The sequence below is a fragment of the Mustela lutreola genome, chromosome 10 (genome assembly GCF_030435805.1).
Source record: "Mustela lutreola isolate mMusLut2 chromosome 10, mMusLut2.pri, whole genome shotgun sequence".
Lineage (NCBI taxonomy): Eukaryota > Metazoa > Chordata > Mammalia > Carnivora > Mustelidae > Mustela > Mustela lutreola.
Genome location: NC_081299.1, coordinates 108,943,771 through 108,967,002, shown reverse-complemented (window position 1 = coordinate 108,967,002; position 23,232 = coordinate 108,943,771). Strand labels below are relative to the sequence as shown.

General features: G+C 46.1%; 2 protein-coding genes across 6 annotated transcripts in view; both read left to right on the top strand.

Moving 5' to 3' along the window:
* Positions 1–2,729, top strand: part of PIP5K1A (phosphatidylinositol-4-phosphate 5-kinase type 1 alpha) — a 37,562-nt gene extending 34,833 nt beyond the window's left edge. For 3 of the 5 annotated variants that reach the window (XM_059135053.1, XM_059135052.1, XM_059135049.1), the window contains 2 exons: positions 1,888–1,936; positions 2,199–2,729. In XM_059135053.1, coding sequence (XP_058991036.1) covers positions 1,888–1,936; positions 2,199–2,283 — 134 coding nt within the window. In that variant the 3' untranslated portion in view covers positions 2,284–2,729. The remainder of the gene's footprint in view (positions 1–1,887; positions 1,937–2,198) is intronic. The other 2 variants (XM_059135050.1, XM_059135048.1) reach the window with 1 other exon arrangement.
* An 8,806-nt stretch (positions 2,730–11,535) lies between these two features.
* PSMD4 (proteasome 26S subunit ubiquitin receptor, non-ATPase 4) lies at positions 11,536–22,533 on the top strand. The gene is made up of 10 exons (XM_059135054.1): positions 11,536–11,652; positions 18,049–18,189; positions 19,423–19,537; positions 19,930–20,016; positions 20,242–20,310; positions 20,488–20,703; positions 21,094–21,202; positions 21,369–21,500; positions 21,583–21,650; positions 22,230–22,533. The coding sequence occupies exons 1-10, from the start codon at positions 11,627–11,629 to the stop codon at positions 22,398–22,400; spliced, it is 1,134 nt and encodes a 377-aa protein (XP_058991037.1). The 5' UTR covers positions 11,536–11,626; the 3' UTR covers positions 22,401–22,533.
* The last annotated feature ends 699 nt before the right edge of the window (positions 22,534–23,232 follow it).

Below are 23,232 nucleotides of genomic sequence, written 5' to 3'. Positions count from 1 at the left end.
ATACCCTCTTCATAAGCCCCGTGCTGCTTAGAGATCCTGTTAAGTTGAGAGGTGCTGCTTAGAGATCCTGTTAAGTTGAGAGGATCTGGGAGACTTTAATCTTTTTGAATGGCCTTATGTATGATTGAGTAGTACTCTAAGGAACCAACTTTGATTTTTCTGAAGTCTTAGAAAATGTTTTACAGTCATACCCTTGGCTTTGTCTCTAGACCCCATTTTCCTGGTAGTGCCCAGGTTTTGTGCTTCCTTGCAAGCTATTTCTTAATTTTAGCATTGTTTGCTATCTGGAGGGGCTCAGAATTTTCAAAACCATCAGGTCCTGAAAGTCCTTTTATTTAATAGTCCTTCCCTTAATTTTTTTCTTCTCGTTTCACTGTAAGCATTAAGAGGGAACCAGGTGGGGCGGGTGGTGGCGGGGGAGAAAGAGCCAGGTGACAACTTTAGTACTTTGTTTAGGATTCTCCTTAGGTAGATCACCCAATCCGTTAGACACATATTCTGCTTTTCACATAACTGCATATGACATTGTTACAAAACTTTGTTCCACTGCATTACAGGGATGCCCTTTCCTTCAGTATCCCATAAGATTTTTCTCACTTTCTGTTGAGCCCACACTGGCAACTCACTCATCAAGCCTAAGATTCTGCAGTATGTTCATGGTACTTCTAGACTTCCACTAAAACTTTCCTTAAAGCCCATTTCCCTCTTCCAAAGCCTCTTCCACTTTTTAGTTCAGTAGCACTTTACTTCCACGTTCAAAAATGTATATTATTTATTACTGTGTAACAAATTACTCTCAATTTGGCAGCTAAAAACTACAACATATATTATTTCAGATTTTATGTGGCTTGACTGGTTCAGGCTCTCTCAGGAGGTTACAGTGAAGCTGTGAGTCAGGGCAGTAGTCTCATCTGGAGGCTTGCCTTAGGGGAAGATCAACTTCTAAGCTCATTTACGTGGTTGTTAGCAAGATTCAGTTCCTTGTAGGCTGTTGGCCTGTGGTCCTCCCTCAGTTCCTTGTCACATGTTCTCTTCATGTGGCAGCTAGCTTCCCTCAAAGCGAACAGTTAGTAAGAGAACTCGAGCCCAAGAGGAAGCTAGGTAGGGTCTTTTTGTAACCTAATCTCAGAATTGATGTTCCATCACCTGGCCTACATTTTGTCCTCTGGAAGAGAGTCACTAAATCTAGTCCCCATTCAAGAGGAGAGAATTACACAATGGCACAAATATCAGGCAGCAGTAATCACTGAGTGCCTACTACATCTAGGAATTGAAGAAAGAAGGGGAGAGTATTAGGAAATATTTTTGTAGTACTCAGGAAGCTAAATAGTTAATTAAAACAACATGCTTCTAAGTCTGGTAGTTTCTTAGCCTCTTTCTGAATCCTGAGTTGATCCTGAAGTGAAATATGGAGAAGCATTATAAGATTTGACTTGAGAGGATTGTCCTTTCTCTCTCTCTCTCTCTCTTTTTTTAATATTTCATTTATTTATTTATTTGACAGATAGAGATCGCAAGTGGGCAGAGAGAAAGGAGGAAGCAGGCTCCCCATGGAGCAGAGAGCCCAATGTGGGGCTTGATCCCAGGACCCTGGGATCATGACCCGAGCTGAAGGCAGAGGCTTTAACCCACTGAGCCACCCAGGCGCCCTTTCTCTCTCTTTTTAAAAAAAAAAAAATTATTAATAACATAGAATGTATTATTTGTTTCAGGGGTACAAGTCTGTGATTCATCAGTCTTTCACAATTCATAGCACTCATCAGAGCACATACCCTCCCCATTGTCCATCACCAGCTGCCCCATCCACCCCACCCCTTCCCTGTCCTTTCTCTTTCTTATCTTCTAATTCTTCTCCTCTCTGCCTCCATTTTTTTTTTCTTCTGCTAGTTCAGCCCTCTTGGAAAAGCCTGAAGTTGCAGAGTCAGAGTTCACCCATGTGAGTGTCTGGGATGTGGGGGAGGTGAATGCTTGCTTTGAAGGGTATAAAGAGGATTACTGATGAAGTGGAACAGGGAGTTAATTTGCAAGGTGCCCCTTCAATTTTGCCTTTTTAAAATTTGTAGGGACCTTGTACTTGGAAGCAAAGGATGAAATAGAAAACTTAATTTTGCCAGTCAAGCTGGAATGAACTTGAATTCCCTTCCTGCCTCCGCATTTCATACTCCATATCCTTAACCTTATACCCTTACCCTTTCCAGTGAGCAGAAAAATTCAGAAGACCTGGAACAAGATTCTGCCAGCTTGGTGATCCCAAGAAGCCAGCCCTTGCCCCAGCAATGCTGAATTTTCTTCTTCGTGGTCATCACAAAAGGAATATAATGGAGGCTGGGGGAGCTCTCTGCCTCCTTCCTGAAGAAGAACCTCTTCTCCTTCCCCTTCCTTATGAATGGGCACCAGTGCCTCGGACAGTTGAGGACAGCAACATCTTCTCCACTTCTGAATTAGATGGCACAAGTTTTCAAGGGGCCAGCCTTGGCTTCCACAACTGCATTGTTTTCAAACCCCCATTCTTCCTGCTGGAAGTGGGGTTGCTGGATTTGGTGGTTTTCTTCCTCTTCATCTACCGTTCACCAGGAGCTGGACTCTTAAATTTCCTCAGGCAGACTGGCTGGCACATTATCTCCACCTTCTCGCTTTCTCTGGAAGAAGATCCTTGTAATCTCTGTTAAGGTTTTGGGGATAAGGGTGTTAAGCCAAATCCCACCTTAATTTTTTTTTTTTTTTTAATTTTTTTTTTTTTTTTTTTTTTTTCCCTTAAAAAAAGGAAAAGAAAAACTAGCACACAGCACACAATTTGAAGCCAGTTAGTTTCAGATCAAAACTGCAGAAGTGTCAGGAGAGATGCCTATTTTGGGGGCTCCCTCAGAACCCCCTGATGTTTGAGAAATGGAAGTATGGAACTGCTTTGCCAGGAGCAGCTCCTCTTTAACTCCTCTCTTGATGAATTTCTTAAGGCTGAAGGAATGGAGAGAGTGGGAACATGGGGTAATCTTTATCCCTTTTGTTGAAACAGCGGGGCAGTCATGGGACCAGAAGATCAGAGCCCTTGCTAGGCAGGACCCTGCTCACTGCCAGGCCATCACAGTTATTAGTGTTTTGCAATTTGAAATGTATTCTGCTTGTTTTTCTAAATATGAAGACTTAAATGAATTTGGATCCTTCTCAAAAGGAGGTTTCTTCCTTGCTCTTCCTACCTTTTTCGACAGTGTTCTGCTTTTCAAGGAGCTGAGGTGGGGAGGAGACACCTCTGTCCCTTTAACAGGCAGTCTGTATCTGTGAGGCTAGAGAATATTCACTTAGACTGATGGGGAGCCAGCAGATTCTTGCCTAGGTGAGGTCATAGCTGTGCCACATGCCCTGCCCCTTCTCGTGCAGAGAACTCGGAAATGAGAGCTGTGTAATCTGTTCCCCCCTCTCCAATAGTTGTGATTCCCCACCTGATCCTCCTCCTCATGGCTGGGGACTAGGGGGGTCTGGCATTTCAGGCAGATTGTTGAATACTGTCCCATCTCCATCCTGCCCGACCTCGATAGTAAGCCCATCCCCCAAATAACTGTCTATATTAGACACTCCCAGCCAGTTTCTGGCTGCCTGTCTTTGCTGCCATGTTCTTTTTTACAAGAAGGAAAGAAACAATTCTTGCTATTTTTTTTCATAATTTACTATTTATGATGTATTTAAGTGTTTTATTCAGGACAGAGTTCTGTAGGGAGTGGGAGGGAATATTTGAGGGGGCTGGGTCTTAGGGAAGGGAATGGGGAATCAACATTTTTATGAAGTGTCACTATTTGCCTACACTTTGTATTGTTCAGATACGGCAAATGCAATATAAAAGTGATAAATACCTGGTTTTAATGTATTAAACTTTCATCAGTTATTTAGAGACCTCTTGTTTCTTCCTGATTTCTTTTTCATACACCATCTGGTCCAGCCTCACGTCCCAGCTCGGGCTCAGTGTTATTTGTGTTCTTTCCCTGAGCAAATGCAGCCTCCTCGCCAGTTGCCTTCAGTCTGGTGCAGACCTGTGCTAGCTTCATTCCCTACCTTCCAGCCACCTCTCCACTTGATCAACTTCACTTTGAAAAGCTGTGAATATGAAGGGAATTACTGTTGCTCTGTTGCCTGAGTTGCAACCTACTTTAACTGATGGATCTGTGAATCCAGAGGAGGAAAGGAGGAGGCACAAAAGCTTGAGATCATTTGGCCTTTGGATTCCCTCTCTTTTCCTCTCCTGACCTGGTGCTAAGGTGTCACTTAGGAGACCACAGGAACTGCTTCCTTCAGTTGTTTTCCTCTTCTGTGAGGTTGAACTTCGTTATTAGTTAGGCTTTTTTACTTGGATGGGAATCTAGACCAAAGAGCGGGTGCCTGTTCTAAGGCATGTGGACGGGGAAGTTTGGAGGGAAGCAAGTTAACTAACGAGTGTTCTTTCCACAGCACTATCCCTTATTTTGTTAAGATCATTCTGCGAATATTTCTGCAGCAGGTAATGAGCAATTCACTGGGTAGTTGGAGGTCAAAAGAAGTATTTGACCTTCAAGAGTTGACAGGAGCACCACACATATTTGTGTGTACACAAAAACGTTTTAGATGGATTACAGTTTAGGATTTCAGTTCTCTGAGAGAATGGTACAGAATATATTAGGTGGAAGAAAATTAGAGGTTAGTGTGGACTAGAAGTGTTGGGGAAGGTTGCACATGAACGTATGAGAAGGGTTCTATTTTTACTTATTTATTTATTTATTTTAAAGATCTTATCTATTCATTTCACAGACAGAGATCACAAGTAGGCAGAGAGGCAGACAGAGAGAGAGAGAGGAGGAAGCAGGCTCCCCGCCGAGCATCGAGCCCGATGCGGGACTCTATCCCAGGACCCCGAGATCATGTGAGCCGAAGGCAGAGGCCCAACCCACTGAGCCACCCAGGCGCCCAGAAGGGTTCTATTTTTAGAACAAGGGAGAACCCACACTGGAAGCAATGGTGGAGGAGATCTGAGTAAGAATCTTGGCGGAGGTGGAGGTGGAAGCCTCACTGATAGCTAGACTGAGGAATTGTTTTTTTTTTTTTTTTTTTTTTTTTTCACAAGTAGCCAGAGAGACAGAGAGGCGGGGATAGCAGGCTTCCCGCTGAGCAGAGAGCCTGATGTGGGGCTCGATCCTAGGACTCTGGGATCATGACCTGAGCCAAAGGCAGAGGCTTAACCCACTGAGCCACCAGGCGCCCCTGAGGGATAGTTTTTTAAGATTTTTTTTTTAAAGATTTATTTATTTATTTATTTGACACAGAGAGAGAGAGATCACAAGTAGGCAGAGAGGCAGGCAGAGAGAGAGAGGAAGGGAAGCAGGCTCCCTGCTGAGCAGAGAGCCCGATGCGGGACTCGATCCCAGGACGCTGAGATCATGACCTGAGCCAAAGGCAGCGGCTTAACCCACTGAGCCACCCAGGCGCCCTTGTTTTTTAAGATTTTATTTATTTGAGCCTGAGCAGGATGGGAGTATGCAGAAGGAGAGGGAGAAGACTCCCCACTGAGTAGGGAGCCTGATCTCGGATTTGGTCCCAGGACCCTGGCATCATGACCTGAGCCAAAGGAGGACGTTTAACTGACTGAACCACCCAGGGGCCCCTAGGCTGAGGAATATTTTATTTTATTTGACAGATTGAGAGAGCGAGAGAAGGAATACAAGCAGGGCTAGTGGGAGAGAAGGAGCCCCATGGAGGGCTTGATCCCAGGCCCTTGGGATCATGACCTGAACCAAAGGCAGACACTTAATGACAGCCACCCAGGTATCCCAGGAATTTTTTTATTTCAAACTGTAGGAAATGAACTGTAGAATGTTTTTTTGCCTCTAAGTAGAACATGAACAAAATAATTCAGACTAATCTGTTGACAGAGTTCTGTAAAAATGGATTGAACAAGCAGATTAGACTCATAATTTAGGTGTGAAGTGGTGTGGGAGGCTGGAGGTGATGATGAAACTATGATAGAACAAGTAATTGGAGTGAAGGAGGAACTGGGGATTGTCAAAGTTTTGAATTTGAGTTTAAGCCACTCCTTTAGACTGGATAAGGAGAAAACTCTTTCCCTAACAGGAATTGGATCCAAACATGTTTTAGGCATACGTGGTCTTTCTGACACTGTTACCTGGTCACTCGCTCTTCAACTTACCCATGCAACTGCTGAGTGCATGCAGTAAATACCCTCTTACAGTCAGAGGGTCCCTCTAGTGGTGAGCCCCAATCGCTAGCTACTTCTAGAGAGGAACCCTGCAATCCCAATGCAGGGAAGGCCTGCTAGGGGAAGAGGAAACCAAATGAGACCATAGGATAATAAAGCTGGAGGGTCACCTGGGTGACCCTTAGGCATCTGACTTCAGCTCAGGTCACCATCTAGGGATCTTGGGATTGAGCCCAGTGTGGGACTCCCCACTCAGAGAGTCTGCTTCTTCCTCTGCCTCTGGCCTAACCCCCTGCTTGTGTTCGCTCTGTCAAATAAATGATAAAATCTTAAATAAAATACATTCAAGATTAAACTGTATTCTTGGGGTGCCTGGGTGGCTCAGTCGTTAAGTGTCTGGACTTCATGTTCTTAAATACCTTCTTGCCTCGGGACATTTCCACTTGCTCTTCCTCCAGGTATTCTTTGGATCTCTGTTCAAATGAAAGGATTCCCTAATATCCTATTTATATTAAATTCAAACCACATCCAACCCAGTCTATTTTTCTCTGAAGTGATCACCCATTATTGGGGGGGGGGGAGTGTGTGTGTGTGTGTGTGTGTGTGCGTGTGTATTTTTTTTAAAGATTTTATTTATTTGTCAGCGCACAAGCAGGGGGACCGGCAAGCAGAGGGAGAAAGCAGGCTCCCTGCTGTGCAAGGACCTCAATGAGGGACTCCATCCCAGGACCCCGGGATGAGCCGAAGGCAGACACTTAACGACTGAGCCATCAAGGTGCCCCATAACTGAACAGCTTCTGACATAGTGCTAAGGGGACATCTCTGTCCAAAGAAGAGTTCTCCATACTCCAGGTTGAATTAAATTAATCTTATAGCATCTATTTTTCATTATCTCATTTTTAAAATATTTTGAAAGCTTTTACTTATTTATTTGACAGAGACACTGAGAGGGATCACAAGCAGGGGGAGTGGGAGAGGGAGAAGCAGGCTTCCCACCGGGCAAGGAGCCCGAGGTAGGGCTCAATCCCAGGACCCTGGGATCATGACCTGAGCCAAAGGCAGTCGCTTAATGACTGAGCCACTTAGGCCCCCTATCTAATTTTTTAAAAGATTGATTTATTTGAGAGGGAGAGAGTGTAGGAGGAGGGGCAGAAGAAGAGAATCTTCAAGCAGACTCCCCGCTGAGTGCAGAGTCTGTCATGAGGCTCAATCCCACAATCTATGAGATCATGACCTGAGCCAAAGCCAAAAGTTGGATGCTTAACTGGCCAAGCCATCCAGTGCCCTCATTATCTCTCTCTCTCTCTTTTTTTTTAATGATTTTATTTATTTGACAGAGATCACAAGTAGAGAGGCAGGCAGAGAGAGAGAGAGGGAAGCAGGCTTCCTGCTGAGCAGAAAGCCAGACGCGGGGCTCCATCCCAGGACCCTGAGATCATGACCTGAGCCAAAGGCATGGCTTAACCCACTGAGCCACCCAGGTGCCCTCATCTAATTTTTTACAGTCACTATATTTTGTATTATTTACAATATCTCCATAGACTTTTTTTTAAAGATTTTACTTAATTCACAGAGAGAGAGAGGGGGAACGTACAAGCGAGGAGAGCAACAGGCAGAGGAAGAAACAGGCTCCCCACTCAGCAGGGAGCAGGATGTAGGGCTTGATCCCAGAACCCTGGGATCGTGACCTGAGCTGAAGGCAGACGCTTAACCAACTGAGCCACCCAGGTGCCCCTCCATAAGTGCTGCTGCACAGACCTTTTTTTTTTTTTTTTTTAAAGATTTTATTTATTTATTTGACAAACAGAGATCACAAATAGGCAGAGAAGCAGGCAGAGAGGGAAGTGGGGAAGGAGGCTCCTGTCGAGCAGAGATCCCCATGCAGGGCTCAATCCTAGGACCCTGAGATCATGACACGAGACAGAGGCAGAGGCTCAACCCACTGAGCCACCCAGGTGCCCCCACAGACTTTTTTTATTTTTTATTTTTTAAGATTTTATTTAGGGACACCTGGGTGACTCAGTCATTAAGCATCTGCCTTCATTCAGCTCAGGTCATGATCCCAGGGTCCTGGGATCGAGCCCCATATGGGGCTCCCTGCTTGGCAGGAGGCCTGCTTCTCCCTCTTTCACTCCCCCTGCTGGTGGTCCCTCTCTCGCTGTGTCTCTCTCTCAAATAAATAAATAAAATCTTTAAAAAAAAAAAAAAGTTTATTTAATGGGGCACCTGGGTGGATCAGTCATTAAGTGTCTGCCTTCAGCTCACTCCCTCTTCCACCTCCCCTGCTTGTGTTCTCTCTTGCTGTGTCTCTATAAAATAAATAAAATCTTTGAAGATTTATTTTAAAGATAAAATCTTCACAAAGATTTTATTTATTTATTTGAAAGAGAAACTCCCCACTGAGCAGGAAACCCCATGCAGGGCTCAATTCCAGGACCCTGAAATCACCACCTGAGCTGAAGGCAGACACTTAACTGAATGAGTCACTCAGGTGCCGCTCCATAGACTTTTTAAATGTGTACTAAATGTGCCTGGGATTGAGCCCTGCATGGGGCTCCTTGCTCAGCGGAGAATCTGCTTCTCTCTTAGCCCCTCACCCCACTCTCATGCTCTCTCACACTCTTAAATAAATAAAACTTTTTTTAAAGATTTTATTAATTTATTTGATAGAGAACAGTGAGAGATGGAACACAAGCAGGAGGAAGGGGAGAGGGAGAAGCAGGCTTCCTGCCAAGCCCAATGCAGGGGCTCCAGCCCAGGACGCTTGTTGGGATGATGACTTCAGCTGAAGGCAGATGCCTAATGACTTAGCACCCAGGTGCCCCAAGTAAATAAAATCTTTTTTAAAAAGTATGCTAGGGACACTTGGGTAGCTCAGTCGGTTAAGCATTTGCCTTCGGCTCAGGTCATGATCCCAAGTTTCTGGGATCAGGACCCCCCATCTGGCTTCAGTGGGGAGTGTGCTTCTTCCTCTCTCTGTGCTGTGCTGTTCCCCCTACTTGTTCTCTCTCTCTCTCTCTCTCTCTCTCTCAAATGAATAAATAATTTATTATTATTTTTAAATATATATATTTTTTAAATTGTACTAACTAGGGGCGCCTGGGTGGCTCAGAGGGTTAGTAGTAAGGCTCAGCCTTCGGCTCATGTCATGATCCCAGGGTCCTGGGATGGAGACCCACATCGGGCTCTCCACTCAGCAGGGAGCCTGCTCCCCACTCTCTCTCTGCCTGCCTCTCTGCCTACTTGTGATCTCTCTCTCTGTGTCAAATCAATAAATAATATAAATAAAATATTTAGAAAAAAATCAATAACTAAACACAGGTCACAATCTATTAAATATCTGACTAAAGCTGAGAAGGTGACACTTCCCTGCACAGGGATCATGTGTCATGGTTTTCCATAACAGTGATGACATTCCAGAACATTCACTTCCTTGTTCCTTTGTGTCTTCGTTTACTTACACATTTAGAAGAATACTGACTTAGTTATCCCTGATGTTCAACTTGTCTTTGGAACTGCATTATCCCGATTAAACCAGAGCATTTTTTTGTTGTTGATGAATTTTATATTTTATGAAATATCCCTCTCCTGATCTGATCTCAGTATTTGTGTTGTTGTTTTGTACAATATTAACACACATGCTTTCTGTTATTACTATTGCCTGGAATATTTTTTCACTCTATTTTTACCTTTTTCAAAAAGATGTGTTTTTTTTATTTGACAGAGAGAGAGAGATCACAAATAGGCAGAGAGGCAGGCAGAGAGAGAGGGAGAAGCAGGCTCCCCACTGAGCAAGGAGCCCGATGTGGGGCTTGATCCCCAGGACCCCAAGATCATGACCTGAGCTGAAGGCAAAAGCTTAACCCACTGAGCCACCCAGGTGCCCCACATTATGCAGCTATTTTTAAAATGTATTTCTTGTCTTGTTTGCAAACTATTTTGGTTATGTTTGAACTTGTCACTAATTATTTTTCTTATTTGTTTCCCCTTTCCTGTCTATGGTTATTATTGATGGCTTCCCCCCCAATGATAGATTTTATTCCTATTCAAGCTCTAATGGTTACCAATAACTTCTGAACATATCTATTAAAACCAACATTTAGAGGTATCTGGGGGTGGCTCAGTTGGTTAAGGTTCAGACTCTTGTTCTCCTCAGGTCATGATCTCGGGGTTGTGAGATGAAGGCCTGGGTTCGGTTTTGTGCTGGGGCACTGGGAGAGAGGCTGCTTAAAATTCTCTCTCTTGGGGCACCTGGGTGGCTCAGTCAGTTAAGCAACTGCCTTTGACTTAGGTCATAAATCCAGGGTTCTGGGATTGAGACCTGCATTGGGCTCTCTGCTCAGTGGCGAGTCCGCTTCTTCTCCCTCTCTGATCTCTCTCGCTTTCACTGTCTCAAATAAATAAAATCCTTAAAAAAAAAAAATTCTCTCTTTGTCTCCCTTGCCCCTTCACCCCCTCTCTAAAACAAAACAAAACAACACAGAACAAAAAAACATTAAAAAAAAACCATCTAGGTAATATCCAACACTCCTCTCCCCCATCTCCAAGTATGGTGTGCCACGCCAGGTGTCTTCCTCCTTTCCCCCTTCTCCAGGAGACCTGGGATTTCCAGATTGGGGGGGCAGGGGCGGTGGTGTGTGTGTGTGTATGTGTGTAGGGAAAGGTAACCCGAAGCTTTTTTTTTTTTTTTTTTTTTAAGATTTTATCTATTTATTTGAGAGAGAAAGCACCAGTGAGGGGAGGGAGAAGCAGACTCCTGGCTGAGCAGGAAGCACAAATCCGGAACTCAATCACAGATTCTTTACCAACTGAGCCACCCAGGCGCCCAATCCAACACATTTTTTAATGTTATTTTTCACTAACAAACCAAAATGGTTTACTAGTTTGTCTCCCATTCTTTGGGAGATTAGTTATAAAAGGATTGATTCGCCAAACCTGATGTGTCAGGCTCTGTACTGGCTCAGGAATTGCAAAGATTAAGACACCATTCCTGCCCTTAATTAAATGGGAGAGAGATATATATTCAATTCTGGAGGATAAGGACTTAGTGGTTAGGTGCACAAAGCGCTATCCCGAAGCGTCATAGCTGAAACATGAACAATCCCACCACTTTCTAAAAATGAAGATGCTGGCAAACACATCCACAGCAATTTCAAGAGTTCCTCCCTCTACAGCTTCTTTTAGATCCGCCACCAGGGAACTCAGCCAGAGAACCTGAATAACAGGGAGGGTAGGGGGGACTTCTTTCTGTGTGTCACTTCAGATTTCCGGCCGTTTCCTACACAACTTTTTATGTTAGCGGCGCCTACAACTCCCAGAGCACAACGCGGCTGGAAACAGAAAGAAGCCGGTTGAGCGAGGCCTGTGATTGGTGGTGAGCACTGGGCCAATGGGAGGAGTTGTTGTTTGGCAGTCTAGAAGAGCCGGTCTGGGAGGGAGGAAGGTGGCAAGATGGTGTTGGAAAGCACTATGGTTTGGTGAGGATTTACTTCGGGACCCATGGGGGGCGGGACTGAATGAGGGGGCGCTTGTCGCGCTGAGGCTGGGTGGGCTTGGGGTGGAGGTGGGGGACCGATCGGTGAGATGCGGCCCTGGGCCCGGAAGGAAGGAGCCCCATTGACTCCCTGAGTCATCCCAGGGCCCGGGAGAGGAGGACGGGTCCGGAGTACCTCAGTACCCCTCAACCCTCGGACAGTCATTGACTGGCCGATCCTTGCTTCTTCGCTCTATTTTAGCGTCGTCTCCCCTAGACTAGCCCCAAGTCTGCTGTCTGTAGGGAGTGTTGCTTCTCAGACTCATCTGCCCTGCTCTCTTCTTTTCAAAATAATGGATATTAACAAGAGAGATTGTAAATCCTTTCTCTGTCCCAATGGCTCATGTCTGTCTCCATTAACTTCCCCTGTATTATTTTCAGAGGTACAGCTTATAAATTGCCTTCTATGTGTCAGGCATTAATTTACGTTTTTTTCACTTAAACTTCACAACACTTTTACAGGTGATGATACCGAGTCTCAGCAATTTTTTTTTAAGATTTTATTTATTTATTTGACAGACAGAGATCACAAGTAACCAGAGGCAGGCAGAGAGAGAGAGAAGGGGAAGCAGGCTCCCCGCTGAGCAGAGAGCCTGATGTGGGGCTCAATCTCAGGCCCCGGGGATCATGACCTGAATGGAAGGCAGAGGCTTTAACCCACTGAGCCACCCAAGCGCCCCCCGAGTCTCAGCAATTTTAAATGACTTCCCCAAAGTCGCAGCGCTAATTGAGTGGGGGAGCCAAGATTTAAACCCTAGGCTGTCTGACATTAAAACTCTTGCCTGCTGAGCTAGCCCTCTTCTTCAGTCTCAAACTTATTATGAGTATCTTATTATGAGTTGGATTATTATGTATTTTATTATTACTGTCTTACTATGAGTTGGATTTTAGAAGCAGAGGACACAGACTTTTGCAAGATTTCCAGTTTCTTTGAGCGATGAGAGTAGAATATAATAAGGAATAGTATACAAACACACAAATTGCCTGTTGGATGGAACAGCCACCTAAGAGTTTCTTTTGGTGGGGTGGGGAAGGATAACAGTGCCAGGTAAATTTGAATTCATGTGAACAGTAGTTTTTAATATAAAAGTGGCTATAAATGTTTCCCAAATATTGCAGGGGATGTACTTATACTAGAAAGTTATTTGTTAATTATCTTTAGTTAAGATTTAATTGGGAGTTCTAGATGTTTATGTTGCCAAAGCATGTTAGAATAGAAAAAGGACAGGATCTGGAATCCAAAGTCCTGTGTTTTCTGCTACTTACTAGCTGCATGTTCTTGAGAATGTATTAAATCTTTCACTGGGAGTAATCTTAATCTCCACTTGCCTTATAACACAGGTAGGTAGAATGTTTGTGACCATGCTTTGTAAACTGTATAGCACTGTACATCTGTTAGTCGCAGTGTACCTGAGAAGACCTCAAGAGGGAATTTAAGAGGGGCCTTGAAGGGACTTTAGCAGATGTTGAGGAGAGACCATGACATGTAGAGGGTAGGGTAGAAATTAAGCTGCTGAAGTGTAAATGCCCAAGGTGTGGTTAAGGATTAGGAAATAGATTAGTGTGACTTAGTTTTAAGGTTGTTGGTTTAAGGTAGTTTCTTTCTTTTTTTTTTTTTTTTTTAAGATTTTACTTATTTATTTGACAGAGAGAAATCACAAGTAAATGGAGAGGCAGGCAGAGAGAGAGAGAGAGAGGGAAGCAGGCTCCCTGCCGAGCAGAGAGCCCGATGCGGGACTCGATCCCAGGACCCTGAGATCATGACCTGAGCCGAAAGCAGCGGCTTAACCCACTGAGCCACCCAGGCGCCCCTAGTTTCTTTTTTTGAAGGGTAGAAAACCACGAATGTTGAGCTCAGAAGGTTGGACTTTGGTACCTTTCAATAGAGGACTTCTGGAAGAGTTATGAACATGGTGCAGGCAGAGCCGTGTAAACCCGCATACAAAATGGGGTTTAAAAATATTGGCCTGGGGGGACGCCTGGGTGGCTCAGTTGGTTAAGCAGCTGCCTTCAGCTCAGGTCATGATCCCAGCGTCCTGGGATCGAGTCCCACATCGGGCTCCTTGCTCGGCAGGGAGCCTGCTTCTCCCTCTGCCTCTGCCTGCCATTCTGTCTGCCTGTGCTCGCTCTCTTTCCCTCTCTCTGACAAATAAATAAAATCTTTAAAAAAAAAAAAAAAATATTGGCCTGGGGACACCTTGGTGGCTTGGTGAAGTGTCTGGCTCTTGAACTCAGAGTCCTGAATTCAAGCCCCTCCCAGCATAGAGCCTACTTAAAAAAAAAAAAAAAGACTATTGGTTTGTCTTGATGTATAGGAGGAAAGATTATGTCCAGAGAGACATATGGGTGGCCAGTTGTAACAGCACAGGCACAGGGGCGCCTGGGTGGCTCAGTGGGTTAAGCCTCTGCCTTCGGCTCAGGTCATGATCTCAGGGTCCTGGGATCGAGGCCCGCATCGGGCTCTCTGCTCAGCAGGGAGCCTGCTTCCTCCTCTCTCTCTGCCTGCCTCTCTGCCTGCTTGTGATCTCTTTCTGTCAAGTAAATAAATAAAATCTTTAAAAAAAAAAAAAAACAGCACAGGCACAGAATAGTGAGGAGACCCACTCCTTTTTTTCTGTAGAGATTCATGCTCTGCTGTGCATCAAAATCCTGCAGAGGAGTTTATTAAAAATGGCAGGTATTTGACTCCGTTTTCCATTTGCAGAGCCAGATGCCCAGCCAAGAAAGTCCAGGCATCTGTATTCTTTTTAATTTTTATTTATTTATTTATTTATTTTTTAATTTAAGATTTTATTTTTTTATTTGACAGAGAGAGATCACAAGTAGGTGGAGAGGCAGGCAGAGAGAGAGGGGGGAAGCAGGCTCCCCGCTGAGCAGAGAGCCTGATGTGGGGCATGATCCCAGAATCCTGGGATCATGCCCTGAGCCGAAGGCAGAGGCTTTAACCCACTGAGCTACCCAGGCGCCCCTGTGTTCTTTTTTATTTTTTTATTTTTTTTTTTTTAAATTTTTTTTTTTTTTTTAAAGACTTTTTATTTATTTATTTGACAGACAGAGATCACAAGTAGGCAGAGAGGCAGGCAGAGAGAGAGGAGTAAGCAGGCTCCCTGCTGAGCAGAGAGCCCGATGTGGGACTCGATCCCAGGACCCTGAGATCATGACCTGAGCCGAAGGCAGCGGCTTAACCCACTGAGCCACCCAGGCGCCCTGTGTTCTTTTTTAAATGAAGACTTTATGGAGTAGCTGGATAATTTCACGAGCCCTTATTTTGAGATGGATTTTTGTTAGGAAGAATTGTATATGGTTGAGCAAAAGTAGTCAAGAAATAGATATATTGGGTGCCTGAATGGCTCAGTTGGTTGGGCAACCGCCTTCTGCTGGGGTCATGATCCCAGGGTCCTGGGATCGAGTCCCACGTCGGGTTCCTTGCTCTGTGGGGAGCCTGCTTCTCCCTCTCCCTCTGCTGCTCTGCCTGCTTGTGCTCTCTCGGTCTGTCAAATAAATAAAATAAAATCTTTAAAAAAAAAAAGAAATAGATATATTATTCAATTCATATAAAGTTCAAGATTGGAGAAGCTGAACTTTTTTTCTAGGGATACATACCTAGGTGTTAAGGCATCTTTGTTTTTAATACCCCCATACTACCATCACCCTCCCAGTGTTCTGACGCAGGACAGGGTGTGAGCCCTGCTCCCTGTTCTCCCTACCTCTCATGTCCCCATGCTCACTCTGACGCCTTTCTGGCAGGCCTCATCCATCTGCTGCTCTTGCCCACAGTCCTTCTACTTAGTAGCTGTTCCAGCTGGATGGTCCTCAAAGCCTCCATTGTTTTTTATGTTTGGACTCACTACTGTATTTGAAGCAAGAGAAGCTGTTGCTTCTCTGCTGGGAGAATAAGCAGAAACAGTGTATCAGAGAAAAAAAGAATATAATGAATGGTCAGGAGAGTGAGCCCTTGACCTCTACATAGATGGAGTTTCCACAGGAGAACTAGTCCATGTTTCATGCTTATTGTTAGGCACTGTGCTAAGTACTTTCTATGAATTTCATCATCAAAGCAATCCTGAAAGCCTACCCTCACCTACATACAGTAAAGCCCATTTTAAAGATGAAGTAACTAGAGTTTAGAGAAATGAAGTAACTTCCTCAGGATCATAGTATTAATAAAGAAGAGATTGGGTATTTGAACCTGAAACTGAACTCCGCCCTTTACTCCCTTTTCTGTTTCTATCATTAGTTTCTTAATTACCTCTCTTCATCATTTTTGCTTATATTTATTGCCAGTCAAACGATATTAAAGAAAAAAGATTGCACCCACCCATATATTTTTTTAAGATTTTATTTATTTATTTGTCAGAGATAGAGCATGAGTGGGGGAAGGAGCAGAGCGGGAGGGAGAGAGAAGCAGACTCCCCGCTGAGCAGGGAGCCTGGATTCAGGGCTCAATCCCCGGGGCTCCAGGATCATGACTTGAGCCTCAGGCAGACTCTTAACCCACTGAGCAACCCAGGCATTTCCCCCCAGCCCGTATTTTGTTTGCAAGTGGAAATGAAGTGTCTCATCTGGGACAACATTGCTTCTTCCCAGCAGTACAGATGGAATCCTTGATGATTAGAGTGCTGTGAGATCTCAAGTCATCAGGAATCGATCCTGTTTGAGGCTTGAAGTATAACTCCTTCACTTTCTTTTTTTTTTTTTTTATAAACTTTTATTTTATTTTTTTTTTAAGATTTTATTTATTTATTTGATAGAGAGAAATCACAAGTAGTCGGAGAGGCAGGCAGAGAGAGAGAGAGGAGGAAGCAGGCTCCCTGCTGAGCAGAGAGCCCGATGCGGGACTCGATCCCAGGACCCTGAGATCATGACCTGAGCCGAAGGCAGCGGCCTAATCCACTGAGCCACCCAGGCGCCCACTCCTTCACTTTCTTGTCTCCTTATGGTCTCTGGGGAAGCCAGAACTTGTATTTCTTTTTTTTTTTTTTTTAAGATTTTATTTATTTGACAGAGAGAGATCACAAGTAGGCAGGCTGGGTGGGGAGGAAGCAGGCTCCCTGCTGAGCAGAGTCCCAGGACCCTGAGATCATGACTCGAGCCAAAGGCAGAGGCCCAACCCACTGAGCCACCCAGGTGCCCTGCTTGTATTTCATATTATCTGGATTTCTTAGATTGGGAAAAACTGTAAGGATAAAAGATGTGAGAGCCCACTTCCATAGAACCTCATTTTTACAGTTTGGTCCAGCTGCCAAAGCTGGTAACATTTAACCAGATGATTGCTTTGTGCTTTTCTGCACTCCTTGCTGCCGAGCATGTATTATATTGTAAATATTTTCTACCCTTGAAATACTTTTTTTTTTTTAATGGATTCTTAAAGATTTTTATTTATTTGACAGGGCATAAGCAAGGGGAGCAGCAGGCAGAGGCAGAGGGAGAAGCACCCTCTCTGCTAAGCAAGTAGCTTGATGCGAGATTTGATCTTAGAACCAGGGAATTGTGACCTGAGCTGAAGGCAGACGCTTAACCAACTGAGCCACCCAGGCGCCCGAGGAATAAATCTTGAAGGCAAATTTAGAATATTCATCCATGACACTGCTTAATAACATTGAATTGCAGCTTCTAAGAAGGTGATTGTGGTGCTTGAACAGATTGCAACCTTTGATGCTTATCAGAATCATCTGTGGAATGGAGATTTAAAATCTATTTCCTGGGATGCTTGGGTGGCTCAGTCAATTAAGCATCTGCCTTTGGCTCAGGTCATGATCCCAGGGCCCTGGAGTCGAGTCCTGCATCTGGCTTCTTGCTCAGCAGGGAGCCTGCCTCTCCCCTTGCTTGTGCTCCTGCGCACACATGCTCTCTTTTTCTCTCTCTGACAAATAAATACAATTTAAAAAATAAAGTATATTTCCTCCTTTCGTCTTTATTTTTTTTTTTTTAAGAAAGGTGGGGGGTAGAGAGAGAGGGGGAATCTTAAGCAGTCTCCTCACTGAGTGTGGAGCAAGATGTGGGGCTTGATCTCACAACTCTTGAGATCATGACCTGAGCTGAAATCAAGTGTGCTGCCCAACCAACTGACCCACCCTGTTGCCCCTCCTTTGATCATTTTGAGTCAGTAAGTCTGGTGTAAGGCTTGGAAGTCTGTGTGTGTGTGTGTATACATATGTACACATTTAATATTTTTTAAGTTGTAGGTGTTTCTGTGTTTCACAGAGACTGAGAGCCACTACTGTGCATGATAGTGTCCCTCGAAGTGTTGAAGGAGGGAAGAGGGTAGACGTCTCTGGAATTAGAATGTATCGGAGAGATCTTACCATATGTCTTCTCTGTCTTTCTTTTAATCTGACAGTGTGGACAACAGTGAGTATATGCGGAATGGAGACTTCTTACCCACCCGGCTGCAGGCTCAACAAGACGCTGTCAACATAGTTTGTCACTCTAAGACCCGCAGCAACCCTGAGAACAACGTGGGCCTCATCACACTGGCCAAGTACGTGGGGCAGAGGAGGAAGGGGTGTGGTAGGTGGGTGGGTGTTTTCCCACATGTGACCTGCTGTGGCATCCAGGTTGCTGTCCAGGTCCCGTGAAGTTGCATTTGCCCATCAGCCTTCCCAGACTACCTTCTTCCCTATTCAGAAGAAATATTAATAGCAACTTGAGTTTATTTATTTATTTATTTTAAAGACTTACTTATCTGAGAAAGAGAGAGCACAGGGTGGGTGGGGATGGGCAAGGTGGGGAGAGAAGTCCCAGAGGACTCCCCACTGAGTGAAGAGCCCCATGTGGTCAGGGCTCCATCTTAGGACCTGGAGATCAGGACCTGAGCCAAAATCAAGAGTCGGATGCTTAATCGACTGAGTCACCCAAGTGCCCTGCAGCTTGGGTTTGATATTAATCTGAATTTGATACAGTTAGGAAACTAAATCTTCTGGGGTGAAATTTCACGATGTATTTTAAAGTCAATGAAAAGTTATTTTGAGTTAAGAGTACCCGGGACCTGTATCACATATCCTCATACCCCAAAAGTAATTTGTTTAAGGAACTAATAATCCTCAAATGAGTAACCTCCCATCCCAGTATGTATGCTGTTAGCTGGCAAGCAGGTCTGGAAATGGAGCGGCGGGGAGACACGCTCACTAGCATCCAGATGTGGTGGAGGATTCTTGGGGCCCTGGGAGCAGAATAACATAAGAAGAGTTCAAGGGAAGCATTGGGAGGAAGAGGGCAAGTTTCTTGTAAAGTCAACCCCTTACTTCCTGTGTTCATATCTATTAAATACTAGATTTTTTTCTAGTTTTATTGAGATACAGCTGACAAACAATATGGCATTCGTTTAAGGTATACAACATAACAATTTGATATATATATATATTGTGAAATGATCACCACACTAAGTTTAGGTAACACACATATCTCACATAGTCAGAAAAAATTCTTTACTTTTAATGAGGACATTTAAGATCTACCCTCTAAATACTGGATGTTTGATTAAGAACAGGAGAGATTACAGTTATTATCCAGGTCTTAAAAGATGAGTTGGGGGCACCTGGCTGGCTCAGTTGGTAGAACATGAGACTCTTGATCTCGGGGTTATGAGTTCAAGCCCCATGTCAGGCGTAGAGTTTCCTTGGGGAAAAAAAAAAAAAAAAAAGATGAGTCAGATACAGGTTCAGAGGCACTTGTCCAGACCTGAAATCATAGAAACCCTCTCCCTACATCCCAGTGACTGTGAAGTGCTGACCACACTCACCCCTGACACCGGCCGCATTCTTTCCAAGCTCCACACTGTCCAACCCAAGGGCAAGATCACCTTCTGCACTGGCATCCGTGTGGCCCATGTGAGTCCTACTGGATCCCTTTGATTGTTCCCCCTTGCTCTGAGGCTCTGCCCCCAACACTGGTTCATTTCTTCCCTGGAGTGTTGAGCTAGAACCAGAGCAGGGAAGAGAAGTGACCGACCCAGAGAAAGGAGTAGAAGGGATATGGTGGGATGAATCCAGGACTGGTGAGGGTGGTGAAGGAAAAGACCCCTGGAATTAAGACAGCCCCTCTTGTCCACACGCAGAGGCATAGGAGGGAGGGAAGGGTGGGGGAGGGGTTAGACCTTATGTGAACATGATGGTGGACTTGAACATAGAAACCCTAAGAAAAGAAGTAGAGTGACAGAAGAGAGAGCTCAGTGGTTCCTCTGGCTCTGGCTAACCGTGAGAACTTCCTCTTCCTTTGCAAGCTGGCTCTGAAGCACCGACAGGGCAAGAATCACAAGATGCGCATCATCGCCTTTGTGGGGAGCCCCGTAGAGGACAATGAGAAGGATGTGAGTCCAGGTGACAGCTGGGGAACGTGGGAATGGGGCCCCTTGGGTCTTAGTCAAGCTGCCATAGGCATTGGGTTCATCCTTTTGGGAAAATGTGGATATGCAGAATTCAGTATTTCTGTTGGGGGCCATCGGGGGGGTTAACCGATTTCTGTATGCTTGTGAGGAGTATCCTTTCCCTTGTGGTATGGAACAGATTTCCTCATTTCTCTTCCCTCTTCCTAGCTGGTGAAGCTGGCTAAACGTCTCAAGAAAGAAAAAGTAAATGTTGATATTATCAATTTTGGGGAAGAGGTGAGTAAGAATGGGTTGGGCGGCATGGACTTGATTTGGTTACAAACAGAGCAGTCCTTCCCCATAGCAGTGCCTGCGCTGTGAGGGAGCAGCTCCGGACAGGTGCTGAAGTGGCAGAGGATGGGGGAGCAGGGCGGGAAGGAGAGCCGCCTCCGTTCTTCCCTCTCCCTCTCCCAGGAGGTGAACACAGAAAAGCTGACAGCCTTTGTAAACACACTGAATGGCAAAGATGGAACCGGTTCTCATCTGGTGACAGTGCCTCCTGGGCCCAGCTTGGCCGATGCCCTCATCAGTTCTCCAATTCTGGCTGGTGAAGGTGGTGCCATGTTGGGTCTTGGTGCCAGTGACTTTGAATTTGGAGTGGATCCCAGTGCTGATCCTGAGCTGGCCCTGGTGAGCAAATGTTGACCTCAGGTAGAGCCCAGGGGTCCTCCTTTGTCCTCCTGTACTGAGGACCCACATACCACGTAGCATCTCCAGGCTTAAACCTTCCTGAACACCCTCGCTCATTTTCCCAGACTCCCTTTCGTCCCTTTTCCTCTTAATTCTGCGTGATCTCTGGGGACACCAATGTCAGACTCTCTTGTTCACTTCTCCTCATTAAACCCCAGGCTTCTCCCAAATCCTTTTTCCCTCTGTCACCTCTTACCTCCCCAGCTTCCTGCCCACGTGCATAAACCAGAGGCTGCCACTTTATGTTCCCTTCCCACCCCTCAACTGACTTCCCCAAGCGCCTGCAAGGAGGGAGGGCAGAACATCTGACCTTGCCCTGCCCTTTGCCAGGCCCTCCGCGTCTCTATGGAAGAGCAGCGGCAGCGGCAGGAGGAAGAGGCCCGGCGGGCAGCTGCAGCCTCTGCGGCTGAGGCAGGGATTGCTACAGCTGGGGCTGAAGGTAAGGGATGGGGCCAAGGGTAACCCGTGGAGTCAGGCGTGGACGCTGGAGTAGTGGTAGGGAGGCTGGGCAGCATGGGAACACAGGGGCTGGGGGAGCAGCTTAGGGGTGGGCCTGTGTGCAGCATGGCAGCGGTCCTACTCTGCTGCTCCCCTCCTTTTTCCAGACTCAGATGACGCCCTGCTGAAGATGACCATCAGCCAGCAGGAGTTTGGCCGCACTGGGCTTCCTGACCTGAGCAGTATGACCGAGGAGGAGCAGATCGCCTATGCCATGCAGATGTCCCTGCAGGGTGCTGGTAAGCCAGGGCGTGGGAAGCAGTGCTTGGGCAGAGACACTGGGAAGGGAAATGGAGCTAAACGGACTGCCCTCTTCCTCAGAGTTTGGCCAGGCAGAATCTGCTGACATTGATGCCAGTTCCGCCATGGACACATCTGAGCCCGCCAAGGTGAGGGCCAAAAATGACTCCCCACCTCCAGAACACTTAAGGTCCATTGGTGTTCATGTCTTTAGCTCTCTAGGCCTGGAACATTCTTCAGGGTTTCATAGATGAGCTTATTGAGGAGCAGAGGGAAAGAAACACCTAGATCTACATTTCTTGTTTGTAAACCTTGCTAAGGCCATAGAATGAACCCAGTCCAGGTTGGCTCGGTGTCCTGATGTTCTGTCATTTTTCTTCCTTCTTGGTGGGAGCAGTCTGGACTGGTATATAGGGTGTTGTCTTCCCAGGAGGGTGAGAGAGAGTCTCAGGCAAAGAAGGAGTGGGTGTCTGATAGCAAGAAATCTGAACGTGATGGCATCTGTTTTTATCCTGTATGCTCAGGAAGCAAAGTTCCAGTTTCTCTGTCTGGTCACGCACGGAAGTATGAGTTCATACCATCCGTAGGCACTGGGCCTTCCCCTCCGTTGTCCTTTCTACACTGGGCCAGAGGTGGCGCCGCCCACAGACAGCTGGAGAGGGGCTCAGGCAGCGGGGCGCTCCCAAGCTGGCCCAGCCCCTGGCCAAGCTGACCCTGCCCTTTTTCAGGAGGAGGATGATTATGACGTGATGCAGGACCCCGAGTTCCTTCAGAGTGTCCTGGAGAACCTTCCAGGCGTGGATCCCAACAATGAAGCTATTCGAAATGCCATGGGGTCCCTGGCCTCGCAGGCCAACAAGGATGGCAAGAAGGACAAGAAGGAGGAGGACAAGAAGTGAGGCGGCGGCGGCGGCGGCGGTGGCGGCAGCGGCGGCAGGGGGCACTGAGCCTGCTCAAGGGGCTGGATGCAGGCTCCCGTATGTTATCTGTAATCCGTATGACCTGAATAAAGCTTGGTAGCCTTTGTTTCTCTTTTGCTTCCAGTAGTGGTATCTCTGAGGGTGACAGAGGCGACGAGTGCCTGGCACAAGGAGACCGTGCCCTGTTGAGTCCTCTGTGTCTCCAGCGCCTGGCCTCCTAACTCCTGACCTGCTCCCCTTCCTCCCGGCTCCACGGCAGTCTCTCCTGACTCTTCTGCCCTGGGGCTGTTTCCCTGTCTCATGAAGAGGAGCTTTGCTGAAAGTCCGTTTAGGGTAGGCTCTGGGCCACAGGACTGAGTGGAAAACAGTACTGGCCTTGAGGCACCTGGCCAGCTCAGTCGGAAGAGCATGGACTCTTGATCTTAGGGTCAGGAGTTCAAGCCCCACATAGGGTGTAGAGAATTCTGTACATACATACGTACGTACGTACATACGTACATACATACACACACTACTGGCCTTTGGGGACTCTGGAGTCCAGGGCAGGGCCGGCCTGGAAATGAGTAATGACACACATCAGATAAGTGCCCAAGGGACCATGAACAAGACCCTGTGAAAACAGAAAGGGCCAAGCGCTCACAGCCTCTGGGAAGGCTCCTGGGGATAATATTTGAGCCTTGTAACAGGATGAAGCACTCATCAGCCGACAGGAAAGAGATGTGCAGTTGTCTCCAGTCAATCAGAGCAAGTATGTGCTGATGGCACAGAGGCACTCGGAAGCAGTAGAGGAGCTCAGAGACTGGTTGGGCAG

Coding starts and splice junctions, on each gene's coding strand:
- PSMD4 (XM_059135054.1), top strand. CDS start 11,627: ATGGTGTTGGAAAGCACTATGGTTTG. Junction 21,203..21,368: donor TGCTACAGCTGGGGCTGAAG/GTAAGGGATGGG, acceptor TCCTTTTTCCAG/ACTCAGATGACGCCCTGCTG. Junction 21,651..22,229: donor ACACATCTGAGCCCGCCAAG/GTGAGGGCCAAA, acceptor GCCCTTTTTCAG/GAGGAGGATGATTATGACGT.